General features: G+C 41.9%; 1 protein-coding gene across 1 annotated transcript in view; it reads left to right on the forward strand.

Annotated features, from left to right (window-relative positions):
- The window catches only part of PLCXD3 (phosphatidylinositol specific phospholipase C X domain containing 3), an 88,637-nt gene that overhangs the window by 40,835 nt on the left and 29,274 nt on the right, over nucleotides 1-18,528 (forward strand). Inside the window, exon 2 of the mRNA XM_054185189.1 lies at nucleotides 16,281-16,989. Coding sequence (XP_054041164.1) covers nucleotides 16,281-16,989 — 709 coding nt within the window. The remainder of the gene's footprint in view (nucleotides 1-16,280; nucleotides 16,990-18,528) is intronic.

An 18,528-nucleotide genomic window follows, 5' to 3' on the forward strand; every position in this document is an offset into this window, starting at 1 on the left:
GAGGGTAAGGGGATGTTAAGGCAGTTTGGTCTGTGAGATTCCTGCCTGAGTAATAAGGGCAATCTCTACTGAGAAGAAAAGGGTGATACAGAAGTTATTAGAGAATTCAAAAAAAGCATGAAAGAATTTGTGCTGGCATCATCACTGCACTGTGTCAGCTTTACCAGTATCATCAGCTTTACCAGTATCTCCAGCTGTGGGATTACTGCAGATAACAATATTTTGACATCTAAGCTGAGGAAGTGTCATGTTAAAGGCGAAACACAATCAGTCTAGATGGACTGCAGCCATTGCCATGATGTTCAGAAAAAACATGGCTTTTTGGGGTACATTCAGGACTGAAAACATTCCATGTTCAGATGCTTTGAAAGGTCCTTAAAATACATTTACGAATTTGTAAGTTTTACTGTATCAAAGTTAACTTTTGAACCAGGGGGACAAAAGCAGCCAAAATGAGTTAAAGGATGAGGATAGTATCCAATTACATGTTAGGAAATTACTATGAAATGTTGTATTTATGTACTGTTAGTATGAAACAGCTAAACTAATTATTGTTTGTAAAAACATAAGCATATCCAGTATAAATTGGATGTATCCTGAGCCTGGACAAAGTGCAGATCAGCTGACTGTTCATTCGGTTAATCAATAGTACTGCCTGTGCTTTTTCATTGACTTATTAATGCTAAATGGCAAACACTAACAGCCAGATCTGCAGTGCGTAAATTGGCCTAATGGGTCATTAGAGCTATACTGATAAATACCAACTGGGAATCTGGTGCGGACTGTAGGCTGAAAATTTAGGAAATGGAATACTCCTATTTTGTAACTTCTTTCATTCATTTCTTATAGTCCTCTGTATTGTATAGTGGCTTATTTGATAGCGTATTGAATCAAGCAGGGATGCTGTTAGCAACAAATAATGCAAGAACTGGATTGAAACTGGATTGCTAGGCACAGTGTGTTTGACGGGACTCTAGGTTGATCGATCGTGTGGGGCTTTAAATTGCCTGTTCGGTTACGGTAGAAGAGACAAGTGAAAGGCAGGCATTCACAGTTTGAATCCTCTCTCTTCTGTGTGTCTTTACTTGTCACCATTCAGTTTGCAAAATGAAGTTATTAGTCTCTTTATGTTCCTGGACCAGAGAGGATGTGCACCAGATGATGTGGCTGATACACACATTTTGCAATCCTAGATAAGACTCTTCCAACAGTGGCACTTGCAATGCTTTCCTGTATTACAATGTATGTTGGTTTTGTTTTTTTTTATTTTATCTACCAGCTAAAATAGCATCCAAGTGAGTCCCATTTCCTGCGTGTTGGTTGAGATTGAGACTTTCTTTAGGCTTTGGTGTTACACTGTGTTTTCCTTTCTGTTCGTTTGTGATATATCTTGGCCTTAAGGGTCAAAAATGAAATTAATCACTTGTGTGGATAGGAAGATTATTCAGAGTTATAAGTAAAATCATGAAAACTTTGGAAAGGGTATTATTAAACTTCATATTTTAGGGTTTAACCTTATTCGGAAGTCAGGTTGTGAACCTGTAGGGAAGAAGGGCGGGCACATTATCCCAACCTCTGTCTGGAGGACTCTCAGAACTCTGCTGAGGTAGAGCCCCTGGCAAAAATGGGATGCTGCCTCATCACAGGGTGGCTGGTCTGGCTGAAAATGCTTACCTGGACCACACTGGCCTGCAAATACACCCAGCTTGGATAGGACTTGTTTTTAAACCTCCTTCTGTGGCTGCAGAGAGGTTTCTTGTCTATCCACACCTCAAAGTCAAGGACTAAAACGCAGCTCATCTTTGCTAATGTTTCCATTCAGTAGTGACCAAATAAACAGTTTCATTTAAACTTGTTCTCTGGATTCTCCTTTTCCAACTACGTGTAGCTTTCCACTGTTCCCCTCTAAAGCCTCTTGGCTCATTGTCTTCTGATCTTGGTGTTGTCTCCCTGCAAGAGGCATTTTTCTGGCATTGATCTAGCGTTTTACAGGTGTTATACTACACATCACTGTAGAGATCTTCCATGAGAATCTCAGCAGCAGAGCGTGGTGCAAGGAGGTGCTCTGACACTGGCCACTGACTCTGGGTGCCAGCAAGCTCTGAGTGTGTTGTTGTCTGATGGTTCATGGTGCCTTGCAGCTGATGTCTTATGAAAGCCACAACTGGCTTGAACCCTCACATGCAAAATCTTTGAATGAGATTATTTTCCTCATTCTGCAGTTGGATATAGAAGTCAAATACGGATTACGCGGAGGAGACAGTGAGGCCTCCTAGAAAGGCTTTTTCCTTTGTAGTACTTTCTCAGGGAGTCACGTTGTAAAGCACTGGTTGTACGTAGCAAAGCAGAGCTGTGCTTGTGTTTGCTGACCTCTGGGCTTGAGAAGGCCAGTGACACCACAGTGTGGTAACTCGGTGGAGGGGTTATATTTATGAGCCTTTGCGTTCCCTCATGATGACACGGCTGCAGTTGCCCATGGTCTTGCACTCTGTTGAGTTCCTGCAAAGCAAACTGACTGCGGGGGATCTTCTGGGCCAGAGGGTTACTCCCGGTGACTTCCTAATGTCCAGGCTTCAAGTGCTTAGGGATGTTCTTCTGGCTTTTGCAGGAAAAAAATGCTTTGGCAAAGATGACGTAGTATTTTCCATTCCCATCTCAGGGCCTGAGGGAAAGTATTGTGTTATTTCCCTCCAGTGAACGTGAAGTCAAACATTGCAGTGTCTTTGCTTGTAGTTGAGGAGACCTTGCACGAGAAAGGCTTCTTCTTGAGCACCTTGTCTCAGGAGACATGTCTTGCATTCACTGCAGTGGCTAAGGGAGGTATTTTGTTTGTAGCAGTTGGTCAACTGTGCCAGGCAATACACAAAAGTAGAACAATGTCTAATGTGAAGATTTGAAGCAACCAAAGGATAAGGAAATGTGCAGAGCAAGGGGAATGGTCAAAATATAACACCTTACATGTTTCCCTCTTCCTCCCCTTCCTTTGCAGTATTTTACATCCGTTTGTTATCTCTCAGCCTTGGCATGGTCAGTCAGCTAAATTTAGATGGACAGCTTATTAAAAGTGATCTTTTAAGAGGGTATGTACGTGAAAGCCTTTGCGAACTGACTCAGAAAAGGGAATAATATTTCTCCCACCAGCTTTCCCAGTTTTCTCCCACAAGAATCAGATGAACTGCTCAGATTTGGCCCAGCTTTCCAAGTTCAGTGAGTGAGAAAATGAAAGGAACGTAGCCTGGACTTCTTGCACGGCGGTAGAAAAGTCTGTCAATATTGTCCCTAGGACAGCCCTTCCTGGAGTGCTGATAAACTGACTGTCAGTGCGCTCATTAGAGTGCAGGAGGAGTCCTTATTCTCTGTGTTGCAAGTGTCCTTGCAGCAGAGTTTGATGCTTATACAAACAATTGAAAAATGTTGCCTTTTGAAGTTCTTGAGGTGATCTGTCTCGGATGGCAGTAGCTTTCTTGTAGGGATTTGAAAAGTTACAGAAAACCTTAAAGCATCGTTCTTCCACTGGCTTTGTGATGCAGCCTCGTTTTATCCAGCCGCACCTCCTGGTTCTTCCTTTTTCTTGGCCTTAAAATACTGAGTAATGATGCAGAAACTGCATATGCTGTGCAAGTAATTTCTGTCAGCTACAAGATCACTAGAACTGTTCAGTAATGATGCTCAGATTTAATAGAAAACACTGCACTGTTGGTTTTTTTGTTTGTTGCTTGTTTAAAAAAAAATAGAAAGGGGAACACAATGAAATAAGAGCTATGCTGAGGCTAATACATGCATTAATGCAGCCATGAGTTACGAAAGGACTACACTGTATAAGCCAGAGAAGAAAAAATGTTGATCAAAGATGAGAGGAGAGGCAAAGAGATGGGGGAAGCACAAAATCAAGTATCCAAAACGTTTTGTGCTGCTGAAAAGGTGCAGTAAGTGGCAAGAGGGATCTGTGTAATCAGAAACAATTATTTCAAGGGAAATTTCTCTTGTTACCAAGAGTATTAAAGAACATTTTCCATGAAAATAAATCAAATAAATAAAACCATAAGAAGCAGAGTTTGTCTTATTTGATCCTGTTTTAGAGTATGAACATTGAATTACTTGTGGCTATACATAATAAGTAGTGCTTTATGTGTGCATGGGGAGGAAGAGATATGAACAGATCAACAGCCTGCTCTCTTTTTTTATATGCCTTCTCGGTTGCATACTGCCTTTCAACGCGTGTCCTGTCAATGGTAGCATTAGGGTTATGAACAAGAATTATGGTCGGAAGGCACTCACTGTGGGGAGATGCCATTTCGCATGCTCAGCAGAGCTGCATGGGGTCATCACAGCTTCTCACTAGTCACAAGGCTATTGGCTCACAATTCAAGTGATGATGATTGCCCCAGGGGGTATGACTTGGATGCTGATGACATACTCAGCCAGACTGAGCTGGTGCTAGAATGAAATATGCCCCAAACTATTCCTGGCACATTAATTTTATGCTTAGAATCAGATATACTTTGTGCTATTTTTTCCTCCCTGAAATGTTCACATTCTTGTATGCCAGTGCCTGAATTAAGAAGAAAAATAGCTAATATGGTACTTCTGAGACTAGTGTTTAACTAAAATGTCAGATCTGATAGAGATCTCTGATGCATGTGAACACGCAGCAGTGAGCTTGGAGAGCAAAAAGAAAAAATAGCATAGTAGATTTGTTTGCAGTGTTCCCAAAAAAGCAGAAACTTGAGAGAATTGTCATTTGTGGAGTGCTGGTGACTGACAGTAGCTACAGCTCTGCCCCTGACTATTTTATATCCAAGTGATTAGATAGACAATTTGTCTTCAGATTATAGTTGTCCATAAAATACAAGATTGTATGTGATGCTTACTAATTTGATATAGAATATTCTGTTCGGTCTTCATAAATTCATTCAAATTCATAAATAAGGTGGCCATGGCAGTTTGCCCAGCACAGCGCTTGATGTGCATCATGAAAGCCATAGTGTTGTGTCTGGTCTGCTGTTGAGGTTTTAACTTCTGATGATCTTAAACTGTATGTTTTAGGTGCTTGGTCAATCCTGATGTAAAGATTCTTTAAAAAAACTGGTAGTTACTCTTGCTGTGTCAGAAATAGGAGCTGATTTATTAATTTTTGTAACTTTAGTTGAAGTCCTTGTTCCATGAATCCTGGTGGGTTTTAGCCTTACAGGTAATGGGAGCCTTTTTCTATTAAAGAATTTGCACTATGTGTCTGCTCACAAACCGTCGTGAAATCATGTTTACAGTTTCACTTGGCAGAAGAAATAAAAATAACTTTTTAGTGGCTTATTGTAGGGCAGGTTTTAAAAGTTTTGAGGCTTTTGCACCTTCTAAAATTTTCAGTGCAGTGCACAAATGTCCAACAGCGTGGGGGTCTTTCTTGCATTTGGTATATGCACATATATATTACTGCCTTCCACCTCTTCATCTGTGTACAGCTGGGAGGTTTAGATCTCGTTTGGAAAAAATAGTGGGGAAAGCACACCAACTGATTCTCTCAGTCCTCAGCATGACCATTTCCACTTCTACATCTGTACTGCAAAAATGTTCCCCACGCCCTCTGCGGTTCGATGTCTCCAGGAAACCTGGTGGCCTGACTCGTGCTGGTGGAGCAGCTGGGTATGGCTCTCGGGGAGGTAGAGATGGGGAGAGGTGGTGAGCAGTGGTGCTGCCCAGAGCTCGTCCTGCGGCCATGGTGGCCTGGGGCCAGGTCTCCACCGAGCTTATTAAACGTGAGGATTACCCTGCTCCGTTCTGTGCAATGGCCTGATCTTGGAGGCCTTTTTCATGTTTCCAGTGGTGTTAATCTTACATTTGTCGGAGTAAAGACTGGCTTATTTAGAACCTATATTTGATGAAACTAATAATTCACTTAATGGTGAGCTTTTAGAGTACAGTAATCTGAGGCTCTTGGAAAGCCCCCACCATTCGCATACTGCTCCACTCTGCTGTCTTCTGTGTGCTGTCTGCGTGAAGTCTGCAAGGAAATCTGTCTGGAGGTGGTTTGATTGGGAAGAGGTAGGAGGCTATCTACTCTTAGCAGTGTCTCAGAAAACATTACAACACCTCCTCCTACGCAAATAATTACAGGACAGTAAGGGAGTTACTAAGCGAGAGGGGAAACATGCTCTCAGGAGGGCAGCATGTGCTAATTTTCTGTTAAAGAATAGTTTCTTTAGCAGAATTGACCTTGTGATGTCCATAGTTGTGAACATGCTCACACTATTTGGAGAGCTGGAAATATAATTACAGCTTTTTTTTTTTTTGTCTTATTTCTTTACTTTTCAACAGAGTATTTAGAATTTGGAATGTGGAATTAACTGATGTAGTGTTCTAAGAGCAGCAGGAACAGGTCTTCATGTTTGTGGGAGGGAGCTCTAAGAGACTGAATGTGGGTACTTTTATGTACACTAAATGTATTAGTATGAATTGAATAATGAGTAACCTAATCAGATTTTTAGCCAAGCTTGCCTGTTGTACTGTGGTAATTGCCAGTTATCTTGAGCCTTAAAGCCAAGTAGATCCTTCCCCACCTTCCAACCTGTTTTATTTTTAGAAGTGACTTCCTTATAGGAAAGAAGCAGTGCTTAGGTGAGGCACTGATCTTGGCTCCAGTGCAGGCACTGCCATAGTCCACAAGATGTCTCTTACAAAACAACTTAGAGTGGTAACAGCTTCGGCCTGAGTCAAAAGCAGTTTGTCACGGTCATGGAGATTACTGGTAATGTCAACAGTCATAGGTTCCCCTTGAAGGCAATTGTAGCCATGTTAAAAAGCACAAAACAAAATGATCCTCAGGAATATTTTACAGGTGATAAGGAGAAGCCAGAGGAGCAAGAGTTAGTAGTTACTTAAAATCCTTTCTTGTGTGTGAAAATTTTATCTGTTTATAGGGAGAACAAAAATATAGAGTCAGGTGTGAAAGTTGGTCACTAGATATGGGATGCCATTTCCAGACTGATGGACTACCAGTTCTTTCTTCCTAGCTAAGATGCTGGTTCAGGAAGGTCTTTTTGAGCAGTCTTCAATGATTTGTATCATCTGTGCAGACGTTTTTCTTTCTTTCACTTAACTTCTCTTCAGACTCAAGAGAAAGGGGGGCTGGACCAGATGACCTCCACAGGTCTCTTCCAAACTCAACTATTCTGTGATTCTCTGAAGGATGAAGTCTCTGTTCTATATTAGGCTGATCACAGAGTGGTTGCTTTGTGCTGGCGTTTGAATGTTTTGTACTTTGCCATGTGCAGCTCTAGGCTGTATCCATTGATCCAGTAGTTGGTGCGTCTGTTGTAGTTGTGCTGTGACATTTGATGTGGATTAAGGTGCTCCAGCCGAGATGGTTTGGCTGAGAAATGCAGGGTTCCACATATAGGAGAAGTAGTATAAGAAACCGTATCTGGCAGAAGTTGACAAAATACTACTTTGAAGTGATTTTTAGTACAAAATAGTTCTGGTCACCCTTGCAAGTAAACCATGTTAAAATGTTTGCATACTAATTACTGCGTATCTCTCTGGTTTATCACATTGTCCCTTTTACACACTACTTTGCCTGCAATAACAGTCCCCATAAGGCAGCACACCACCGTGTCCCTAGGCACAGGACCAAGGTCCGAGTTACGGTTATATGCAATTCCAATGGTTGGTCCAGGACTCACCTGGTGGCAGAGGGAAAACGCACCTTTATCTCCTGGGGTGAGGGAATGGGCGGAGGGTACCAGTTCTGGGAAGTAACGGGGCAGGAAGGAAGCAAACATTTCCTTTCCTTTTCCCACATTATCACCAAAGTCTTCAAGGCAGAAGGGGATACAAGGGGAGGAAGAAAAGAGCTTGGACTCTTTTGGAAGAGACGATAGGACTGGCACAGAGGAGGTGGGCAGATTGGGGAGTGCATTTCTGATGGGGAAATTGTGCTGTAGCTGAAGCACCATCTGAATTCTTGTGTAGTTAATAGTAATGTAACAAATGGTGTTTTAACAGCTTCATTCTCTGTCACTCCTGTCACCTTTTTTGCTTATGTTCTCAAACACGACCGGAATACATTTTCTCTTTTGTCACTGCCTGCTTCTTCTTGCTCCCTGATATTCAACGACTTCAATTTATCTGGTGTTAATGTAACTCTAGAGCAATTTGGAATTCTATTATTCTGAAAGAAGCTCAAGAAAAACGGGTCTCTTTCCTGCAGACGTTCATGCACATAATTAAAATAATTCAAACAGTTAAGTGTGCTTAGAATTGGGCTCTGGATTTGTACTTCACCAGTAATCTCCCATTGAAAACCAAGGTTAATTTATCACGTAGTTATAGCCGGAAAGCATTAAAGTGCTTACTTAACAGGTTAAAACTGTTGACTTTGCAAGATTTAACTGTCTGGATGTAAAATTATTTGTGCTGTATGACCTGGAAAAAGATTTGATTTAAAAAGTGGAATGATTTGTGTTCATGTTACCTCACAGACTTTTCAAGTTTGTTTAATGGGCTTATTTTAAAAATGTCTTCATTTTGGCTTTTGTCTCTTTTTAATAGAAACTTCAGGGCTTTATATACAAAAAGTTAAGTAGTTCCTCTGTTTTCACTGCTTGAGAGGGAGTGATTCAGTTTGATTTATGTATGGGTAGCTCACCACCTATAAATGCAGGCTTATAAAATATTTTTTCTTGCTTTCTGATCAGACAATTCACTTGAATAAAACCCAGATATTCCTGGATATTAAAAAATGTTCCTCTCATGTAAAGAAAAGTCTGATACTTATTTTTAATGAAAATCCCAATTTCCATGCTAAGACCAAGGTCCAAGAACGTGTGGTTGTTTGGCTGGCCAGGACTCCGGGAAGAGCACCCACTGCTCTGACTTCCCATTGAGAAGGCTTCCTGAGCCTTCAGAAAGCCAAAAGGTAGGCAGCATCCTCCTGGTGCTGCTGGCAATCTTGCCTGAAAAGCTTTCCTAATTATGGGTAGCGCGGGAACTGCTTACGGTTGGGGAGTTGCAGAAATCCCATGTGACTGTTGGAGGTTGAGTTGGAGGAACGAAACTGGATGAGCTTCCTTGCCAGGTACCCTTGGCTAACCGTGGCGGTTTGGCTTGTTGTGACCATGGAGTTTGGGGTTGGTGAGACCTGGGAGGTGGCCAGCTCAGTCTCTGTAGGGTTCTTAATTCAGACACAGAACAAAACAAAAGTTTTGGGGGTTGCAGGGAGAAAGCTCCCTGGTCTCCCTGCAGAGATGCAGTTTTAGGCTTCTCGGTTCTAAGTTTACCTAAATCTAAGTTTACTTGCATGGTGCTGTCTGTGCATCTTTAACTGGTTCACCTAGAAACAGCAGCGTGGTGCTTGGAGAACTGAGCTGTTTCTCCTAGGGTTTTGACAGAGTTTGTGAGCCTAGAAGGAGGTTTTATGGGTAGCAAAGTGTTGTCTGTACGCATTACATCATAACTTCATGTGATCGGGTGCATAGCTAGTGGGCATATGTATATAAGCATGGGTCATACATGTACTCTTGTTCTGATTCTGATGACTTATTCATTACCTGGATTTTTGCATTACCTGAGGTCATATCTGCCTCTCCCTTCCTTTGTATCATGGAGCGCTGAGTGCCTAAGCCCTGTGGCCTTTGCATGGTGTCAGGGGTACACAACTGGTGATGAACACTGGAAGAACAGCTGGTAAGCAAGGCAGTTACCTTTGGGGAGGCTGAGTCATTGAACGATGTATAACCTCTTTTTTTCCCCAGTTGTTTTTGTTTTGCTGTCCTGGCTAATCCTTTTATCAAATAAAGCTTGTGTCACCCAAGCAGTCTGAATGCTAAACTGGACTGTAAAGTCTGAATTGCATTGCTCTCAGCAGCACCTTTTGACTTCCTGAGATGTGCTGTGGCTTTGATAGAGACAACAGTGCTCAGCCATCTTAAAAAGAAGGAGAAACACAATATTGAGGTTCAACAAATCTAGTGTTTGTGACTAGGCTTTACTATTCCTTGAAATTGCAGTGCAGCCAGGTAAAGATTCATAGGGCTTTTTCTTTCTTTGATTCTTTTCGAGGCCAAACAAGAGAGTGAGAAGAGATCAAATGAGACTGCATTGGTCTCCTGTGTACCAGGGGTCATGGAATTTGTCCTAGCTGTTCTCCACAACATCCAAGAAACGCGTTGTGATCTGCAGTCATTCACTTTAGAGCCCTCATTGACAAGGACATTTTCAAAAAAGTTAGGCTGCACTGTAAGTGACATTTCAGCAATAGCCACCAAAGGATGTCATCTTCTAAATATAGGAAGACAACAGCAGGTAAAGCTTTTAATGACACTCAAAGCAGTAGTAAAAGACTCCACTCCCAGCACAGAGACAAGAGGAGCTTGAGATTCGTGGGAGAAGGGGAAGAGAGTAAAACATGCCAAAAACTGTGAAACTTTGCTTCTATATGGTTGTGATTTTTCTGTAACTTGTGGGTCTTCAGGGTGTGATTGCTGCCGAAAGGAGCATGTTGGGCAGAACCGTTTGATTCTGCATCTCTGTATTAGGTGCTGTTTACCAGGCTGTTACAAGGCATGGACAGAGCCAACAGTGAGGCAAGGGGAGGACAGAGCTAAGTTCAGCTAGGCTTGACAGCTTTACGAGTGATATGTTAAAGCTTAGCCACCAAAAATAGTAGCTTCTCTGTGCCTCTGTGGGACTGAAGACATGATTCTGAACTGAAGTGCACTCTCTCTGAGGGACTTTTTTCAGCACTGAGCCCAATTATTTTGTAAATGGGGGGTTTAGCCCTCCAGGGAAGCCATAAATATGTCCATAGCTGAGCTGTACTGGGTTATATATTCCCAATTGTCCTATTACAGGAATTCAGTAAAGAAAACAGGAGATCGTTCTCCCTAGTAAAAGTACTAGCAGCTGTTTTCTTGCAATCAAAGTGATACTGTGTGTTTCAGGCTTGAATATCTAAATAGTGTTTGGCCACAACTAACTTAATGAAAATTTAATGTCTTGGTGGCTGGAACGAGCCAGTTTTATTCTTTGGATCACGGCTGGTGCAGACATTTTAAATATCTCTTGATAATGGCTTCTGAGGTTGAGAGACAAGAAACGAATCTCTTTTTATCTTGGGGGAGGGAAGAATAAGCAGACACAGAACACTTCGCATTGGAAGGGGGCTCCAGAAGTCATCCAGTCCATGCTCTGCTCAAAGCAGAGCTAACTGCAAGTTAGATGAGGCTATCGACCCAAGTGTTGATAATCAGGGATAGAGAGTCCACCTCTGCTCGTCTCCCACTCCAGAGCTTAACTGGTCTTGTGAGGAAGTTGTTTTTTCCTTATGTCCAAGTGTGAACAAGTCTTTTTCTGCAGAGCTGCTTTCTAGCCAGTTTGTCTCCACTGTGCTACTCAATGGGGTTGTCTGTCCTGGATCCATCTTGCCTTTGAAACTTGTTACGGTGCCTGTCGTCCAGCTTCTCTGTTATGCTGAAGTTTCTCTGAATACCAACTTTTCTCTCAAGAGCATTAACCTCTTCCCCTAACTTGGTTTCACCTGCAAACTTGCTGAGGGTGCTCCCCATCTCATTGTCTTTGTTGGGTGATGAAGATGTTAAAGAGAATTGGCATGTCATCAGCTGCGAGTAGACTTTGAACCTTCAGCCACAACCTTGTGAACCTGATGGCCCAGGCAGTTTTGCACATACTTTATAGTGCACTTGTCTAGTTGGTGTCTTCCCAGTTAGACTGCAAGCATATTAAGTGAGATTGTGTTAAAAGCCTTGCTGAGGTGAAAGGAAAACTTTGTTTTCCCCAAAGCCAGTCATTCCATCACAGAAGGCAATCAGGTTGGTCAGTCATGATTTGCTCTCGCTAAATCCATGGTAGCTATTCCCAGTCACCTTTTTAATGTTCATAAGCTGGAAATGGTTTCCATGAGGACTTGCTCTGTCATCTTCCCCAGGACTGAAATGAATCTGGCAGACTGTTGTTCCCTGGATTGTCCCGCTTTCTCGTTTTGAAGATGAGTGTTAACTTTTGCCTCCTCCTGTCAGCACGACCTGTTGAAGGTGAGAAAGGGCAGCCTTACAGTGATCTTGGCCTGTGCCTTCTGCATGTTCAGATGAATCCTGTCCTGTCCCATATTAGACACACTTATATGTGTCTAATCCATGTAAGTATTCCTTAACTCTGTCACCTTTTACTAATGCGAAGCAGTTTGAAAAAGAGAAAGTACTAGGCAGAGAGACATGGGGCACTTGAGAGCGGACCTTTCCAGTGAAGACTCAGGCAATGAAGATACCAAGTACTTCAGTAGTTTCCTTGTCCTGCGTTAATAAGGTCTCCTGCCCTGTTCAGTGGTGGTCTAGCATTTTCCTTGCAGCCCTTTGCTGCTGACATATCCGCAGGAGTTCTCTGTTGCCTTTCCCACCCCTTACAGCTTTCCCACCCTGTGCCCTTCCTAGCTCCCTCCCTGCATTCCTCCTCTGTTCCTTCCAGGGAGCCTGTCGCTGCTTAAACCTTCCGTACATAGCTTTTTAAGTTTGAGCTCACTCAGGAGTTACCCATACTTCAGCCAGACTTGACTCCTGCCTTACCTGCTTGTTTTCTTGCACACTGTATGCTTTAGAGAGGTTGTCTTTCAAGTTCAACCATTTCTGCTGAGTCCCCTGGCATTTAAGGTAATTCTCTCACAGACTGCTGCTCTGAAAGCCAGGATCTTTATTCTGCTATGTGTCTTCCTCTCTTTCCTCAGTATTTTAAGTTCTTGTATCACCTCATAGGCATTCTGGCTAAGGCCTTCGTGTCCCTAGCCATTTCTTCCTTAATTTGTACCATGTCTAGCAGTGCACCTTGTCTACCCAGAGGAGTGCCTGCAGAAAAAAAGTCTTTGATACTCTCCAGATTCCCTGTGCCCTGCTGTTCTGCGCTTCCAGCAAATGTCTCAGAGTTCCCCATGAAGACAAGCCCTGTAATTACAAGGCTTCTTCCAGTTGTTTAAAGAAGGCCTTGTCTACTTTCCCGTCTTGACTGGTCAGTCAGTAGCATATGCACACCATGTTTACCCCTTGTTCACCACCCCCGTGATCCTGATCCATGAGCCTCCTCGGATCAACAATATGTTGTGCCGTTGAAACAGTGGGAAAACAGTGTGCAATATTTTAAGGAAGTGCTAGATACTGGTGAGAAAATATGCTTGCACACAAGGAGTATCGGCTTACTCCTCCCTCGGTGACTTGAGACGAGTCATTTCCCTTCTCTGTTTCCCCACATCTCAGACTGTGAAGTCTCTGTGGTAGAGACTGTTCCATACATCAGGTCAATGTGTCCCCTGTCCTACTATAATAAAGATAGCTGATGTGCAAGCACTGCTACCTTCCAAAGACTGCAGGCATCGTTGCATTAGTATTTCTGAAGGTACCCTGCATCCTGCCTTCGTGGGAGCTGAGATTTGACGATGCAGAGAACCTGCAAGTCCACTTCCCAGTGGCAAAGTAGTATGGGAATGTCCCCACGCACCAAAGCAAAGCTGTAAGGAAACGTCGTTGCTAAAAACAAGTGTATGTTTGTACGGATTCTCTCATTACCAGGAACATAGTGATTTGGGGCGCGGTAGTGGAAAAGGTCATACTCTAATTTGCTCTGCCAAGTGTAAGGATTTTGAATTTCCCCAAGTTATATGAGTAAGCTGGTTACGACAGTAGGGCAGGATGAAGGCAAAAGGAAATGTATGAGTGTGTGATGAAAATAAATATTTAAATGACCTGTTTAAATTACTTATACATGTGGAAAGACAAAACATTTGCTGCATTTTTCAGTCAGGAGGAAGCTTTACAAACTGTTGAATAGAGTATCTGCTTCATTCAGTGTCACCCAAGTTAAGTCAAGACTTATTTTCTTTGTAGTATTTAATAGGGCTTCCTTGTTTGGGTTACAAAACATGGAGGTTCTCAGTGCACTATGCGCTTTTCTCTGGATCTTCCACATAGGAATCCCCATTTTTAGGGTCAAATATGTGTATGAAGACCTTGATTAAGAAAAAATATTTTTCTAAACTATGCTGCTTGTAATGTTCAGTCATTTTTAACTGTGGTGTTTCCCCCCTCACTACACTCTTCTCTATGTTTTGCATTACCAGTAGCTAAAAGCTACCTGCTGACAAGTTGATCCCCTTAGTTTTCTGTCATGAGAACTGTGCTGCCTGTCTCAACTTAGTTGTTTTAGTAGTTTTAAGTAGCATTTGGCACTGCAGATTGCTAGTGGCTGTACATCAGACAATAAAGGACAAATAGTTTAATTAACATTAAAACCATTTTGAGCCTACTGCTGCAATCAGATGATACCTGTACTTATTCTGACATAAAATCCTACTGAAATAAAAGGGACTTCAATGGACAAAGCGAGGGTTTGCAAGATCCATCCCTTGCTAATATTGTAGCTATGCTTTGTTTTAAACAAGACTGGATTTACTTTGATTTCTAGATTAGTGCGGATTACATTGAGCAGAACATTTAATGTATCTCATTGATTTTTCCCTGTAATACTGTCGAAACACAAGTCACTGCTCTAATCATTTGTTTTACCATTAAAATTCTGGATGCAGATCTGGTCCCCTGGGATATCTGTGTGTAACCAGATAGTCCATGATCTAATCAGGTTCTGCAAGGAATATGCTATTGCTTCAACACTTAGCAGTAGAAAGCTTGATCAAAATGGAAAATTCATCTAATATTTAAATTAAAATGCAGTTCAGAGAGACAGCCGTGAAAAGCAGGGGTGTACAAAATTTTAAGACATTTCTCAGATTAAACAAAGCCAAATCGAAGCTAGAGTCTAAGATGATTTGTCGTGACTCCATTTATTGTTAAAGAAGAAAATGTTATAGCTGTCACTTCAATCTATAGGGTTTGTTCCAGTTCAGTTAAAATAGCATCGCCATCAGAAATGACTGACTAGCAGGATTTCATTAATGTGATATTTATTTGCCACAGCGCGCGTGCTTCGGAAAGTAATTTGAAAAGCACCTAGAAAAGCATCAGTAGCAGGCAAGGCTTGTGCACTGAACTCATTTTGATGCTAGGATTTGGTCTCTGAGGGCCTAGTGCTGCAGTCCATTTCAGAAATACAAGTCCTGCTGACCTTGAAGGAGTTTTGCAAGTGGCTGAGGAGCCAATCTGCTTGCCACGGTGAATCTGACCAGAAGCATCCCCTCTGGCTGGGACTGCGGGAGTGTGGCTCTGCCTGCAGCCAGACAATATTTCTGTGTGAATGGCCAGAAAGCTAGTGGTAGACAAGGGTGATGAGCATCTTCTAGGGTCAGCTCATCTCACCATAAAGCAAGACAAAGTCCCTTAAAGAGGAATGATCATGTGTTTGCAGATGTCCTTAGCTTTATCAGCTGCTTTCATGTAAATGTCTAAATGCTGAGCAAAATAAGTTGTTGGTTTTTTCTTTTGTGTTTTATTGCGTTTTGGGTTTTTTTTAATGGATGTACCTTGAGACAGAGAGAATCTTTCCTAGCAAAGTGTCTAACATATTTGTATTCAACTTTGTTATGTTGTGGAAAATGATAACTTCTGTACATAGGTGTGTTAAGTAGTACGTCTCATTCTTGTCAAGAGCATGCAGTGGAGTTTCTGTATTTTAGCAGTGGCATGCAATGCTATCCTTAGCTCTATCTGTTGTATTTATGTAGCAAAGGAAAGCAAAGAATTTTAGAGGTAAATTTAAGAAGGAAAACAGCATTCAGTAACCTTGTTGATGACCAGATGAGACTTGAAATAAAAAAAAAAGGTCAGAAAGGTTACATGTCCTTGGCATTTTTCAACTCATGTTTTAGCTAGCTATAAAGAAGTGTGGTGGATGTTTTTGTTTGGATTTAGTTTTTTCTTTGGTTCTGCAAACCAGACCGTGCATGATTCAGTGTACGGTGCCAGACTCTCCGCTTCTCGTTGACTCTGGGGATTTATTATGTGACTAGCTTTGCTGGAGTTGCACCAGAATTGCTTTGACGTTCAGAGCCTCCTGACTTCGGTGAACTTAAAGGCATAAGTAAGAGGTCGAAGAGAGTGAGGGAGCGCCCAGACAAGCAGTGAAACAGGCACTACATTTACTTCAAGTTCCTGCAAGGTGCTGGTGGGGTAAATGCTGCCAGACAAATGTAGTGTATTGAGAAAAAGGGCAAGGGAGGAGTCTGTTGATGAGCGATAGTAAAGGTCAGAAAACTATGTTTGTTAAGAAAGAATCACTAATGACTTTAAATGTATGAAAACAATATTGATCATTTCCCTTTGTTTTGTTTTTAGGGTCTCATGATTCATTTAGCTTCTACATCGATGAAGCCTCTCCAGTTGGGCCTGAGCAGCCAGAGACGGTCCAGAATTTTGTGTCTGTTTTTGGGACTGTGGCTAAAAAGCTGATGAGGAAGTGGTTGGCTACACAGACCATGAACTTCACCAGCCAGCTGGGGGCAGGTATACGGTATTTTGATCTTAGAATTTCCACCAAGCCCAGAGACCCAGACAATGAACTCTACTTTGCTCATGGTTTGTTCAGTGCCAAAGTCAAGGAGGGTCTGGAAGAGATCAATGCGTTTCTTGCTGACCACCCAAAAGAAGTGGTCTTCTTGGACTTCAATCACTTCTACGGGATGCAGAAATACCATCATGAAAAGCTTGTCCAAATGCTCAAAGACACATACGGAAACAAAATGTGTCCTGCTATATTTGCCCATGAAGTCAGCCTCCAGTACCTGTGGGAAAAGGAACACCAAGTGCTGGTGTTCTACCACAGTCCAGTGGCTCTAGAGGTACCATTTCTTTGGCCAGGCCAGATGATGCCAGCTCCTTGGGCAAACACAACAGATCCGGAAAAACTGATTCAGTTCCTCCAGGCGTCAATCACCGAAAGAAGAAAGAAGGGCTCCTTTTTTATATCTCAAGTAGTGCTGACGCCAAAGGCTAGTACAGTGGTGAAAGGGGTTGCTAGTGGTCTCAGAGAAACGATCACAGAAAGGTACGTTTTTGGTGGGCAACGTGTGCTGATTGTGCTGAATATGTGTGTTGGTAATGCTGCTTTTCTCATTCCTTTTAAAGAAACTCCAGCAGATGTGTTTCTTACATGCTACTGTGGATTAGTCAGAACTTTGTCATAATCCTAAAATATTTAAAGAGAAACACATTGAAGGAGAAGCTTTTGCATTTGAAATAAAATCTGGCACTAAAGCCTAATAAAATTTTATGAGATTGGCTTGCCTTTTTTTTTTTTTTCCTTCCTGAATGCAGATTTTTCCATTTGTTTTGTTTTTCAAATGTGGTTTCTTACCATGAGCACTGAACATCTTTCCTTGGATTTCCTTACTGGATGTGGACAAATCTCTTCTGAATGATCTAGATCATTAAAGTTTTTGTGTATGTATCAGTCTTCAGGTATCGGCTAAATAATTTTTTCATTTTGGCTCACCAGCAAAGCCAGACAATGCAGAATTTGCATCCCTAACTACCTTTATACACCTTAAAGAGGCATGGCTTTTCTCACTTGTCCTGGTTTGAGGTAAAACAGAAGGAATTTTCCTTTTAGTGATCTTACTTTTCAGTTAAGTCGCTTTTAACTAACAGCACTTTCTGAAATTAACAGCACATTTTTCAGGCAGTGTCTGCTTCTAGCAGATAAGGCCTGATGTTTATAGTTAATACCAATACTAACTTTGTGGTGTGCCCTGTTGGAGGGTCGGAAGCGGCAAAGCATAGAGTGGTCGCACCTGCAGTGAGGAGTGAACGGGACAGGGGACCCAAAACTTACCAATAGGGTATTCCATCCCATCTGCATCACGCTCAGTATAAAAGCTGAGGGATCAAAGGGTCATCCGTCTTTCTTCAATGGCCAGTGTCCGAGGAGGACTCTGTCTGCTCATCTGCCTTTGATCCTGATCCGTGCGTTCCTGACTTCAGATCCAGAATCCAGTTCCCAGCCATTGCTGAGTCCAGTCTGGGGCTTCCCCAGTGCCTGCCAGTGATGTGATCGTCACCCTGGGACCTCGATACTGGATTTGTATATATTGTATATATTTCATTATTTTCTTATTAATATTATTATATTTTCTTTTTATTGTTAATATTTCATTAAAGTAGTTTAATTTCTTCTTGACTCGTAAGTTTTTTTCTCTCTCTCTTACTCTCTCTCCTTTCTTTGAAGGTAGAGAGGTTAAGGAGAGCATCTGTCTTTTGTTTAGTGTCCAGTCCAGACCAAACCATGACATCTCTGCATATCATCACACATTATATCACATTTGCCTCCTAACAGGCTATCATCTATCATACAGGAAAGAGACTGCAGATCGTTGTAGAGGTTCTGTACCTGGAATATTGTGTTGACAGGCCATTAGTTGTTACATTACAAAAAAAGCCATCTGTGCAAGACATGCATTATTTATACCATTCTGACTTTGATAAATCACAGCCAATTTTCAGCTTAAAGGCATATATGTGTGACTATGTTCTTGACAACTTGGTAGGAAACCTGAAATTTAATGCCAAGACACAAGAGCTATTTTTT

This window comes from Rissa tridactyla, chromosome Z (assembly GCF_028500815.1).
Source record: "Rissa tridactyla isolate bRisTri1 chromosome Z, bRisTri1.patW.cur.20221130, whole genome shotgun sequence".
NCBI classification, from domain to species: domain Eukaryota; kingdom Metazoa; phylum Chordata; class Aves; order Charadriiformes; family Laridae; genus Rissa; species Rissa tridactyla.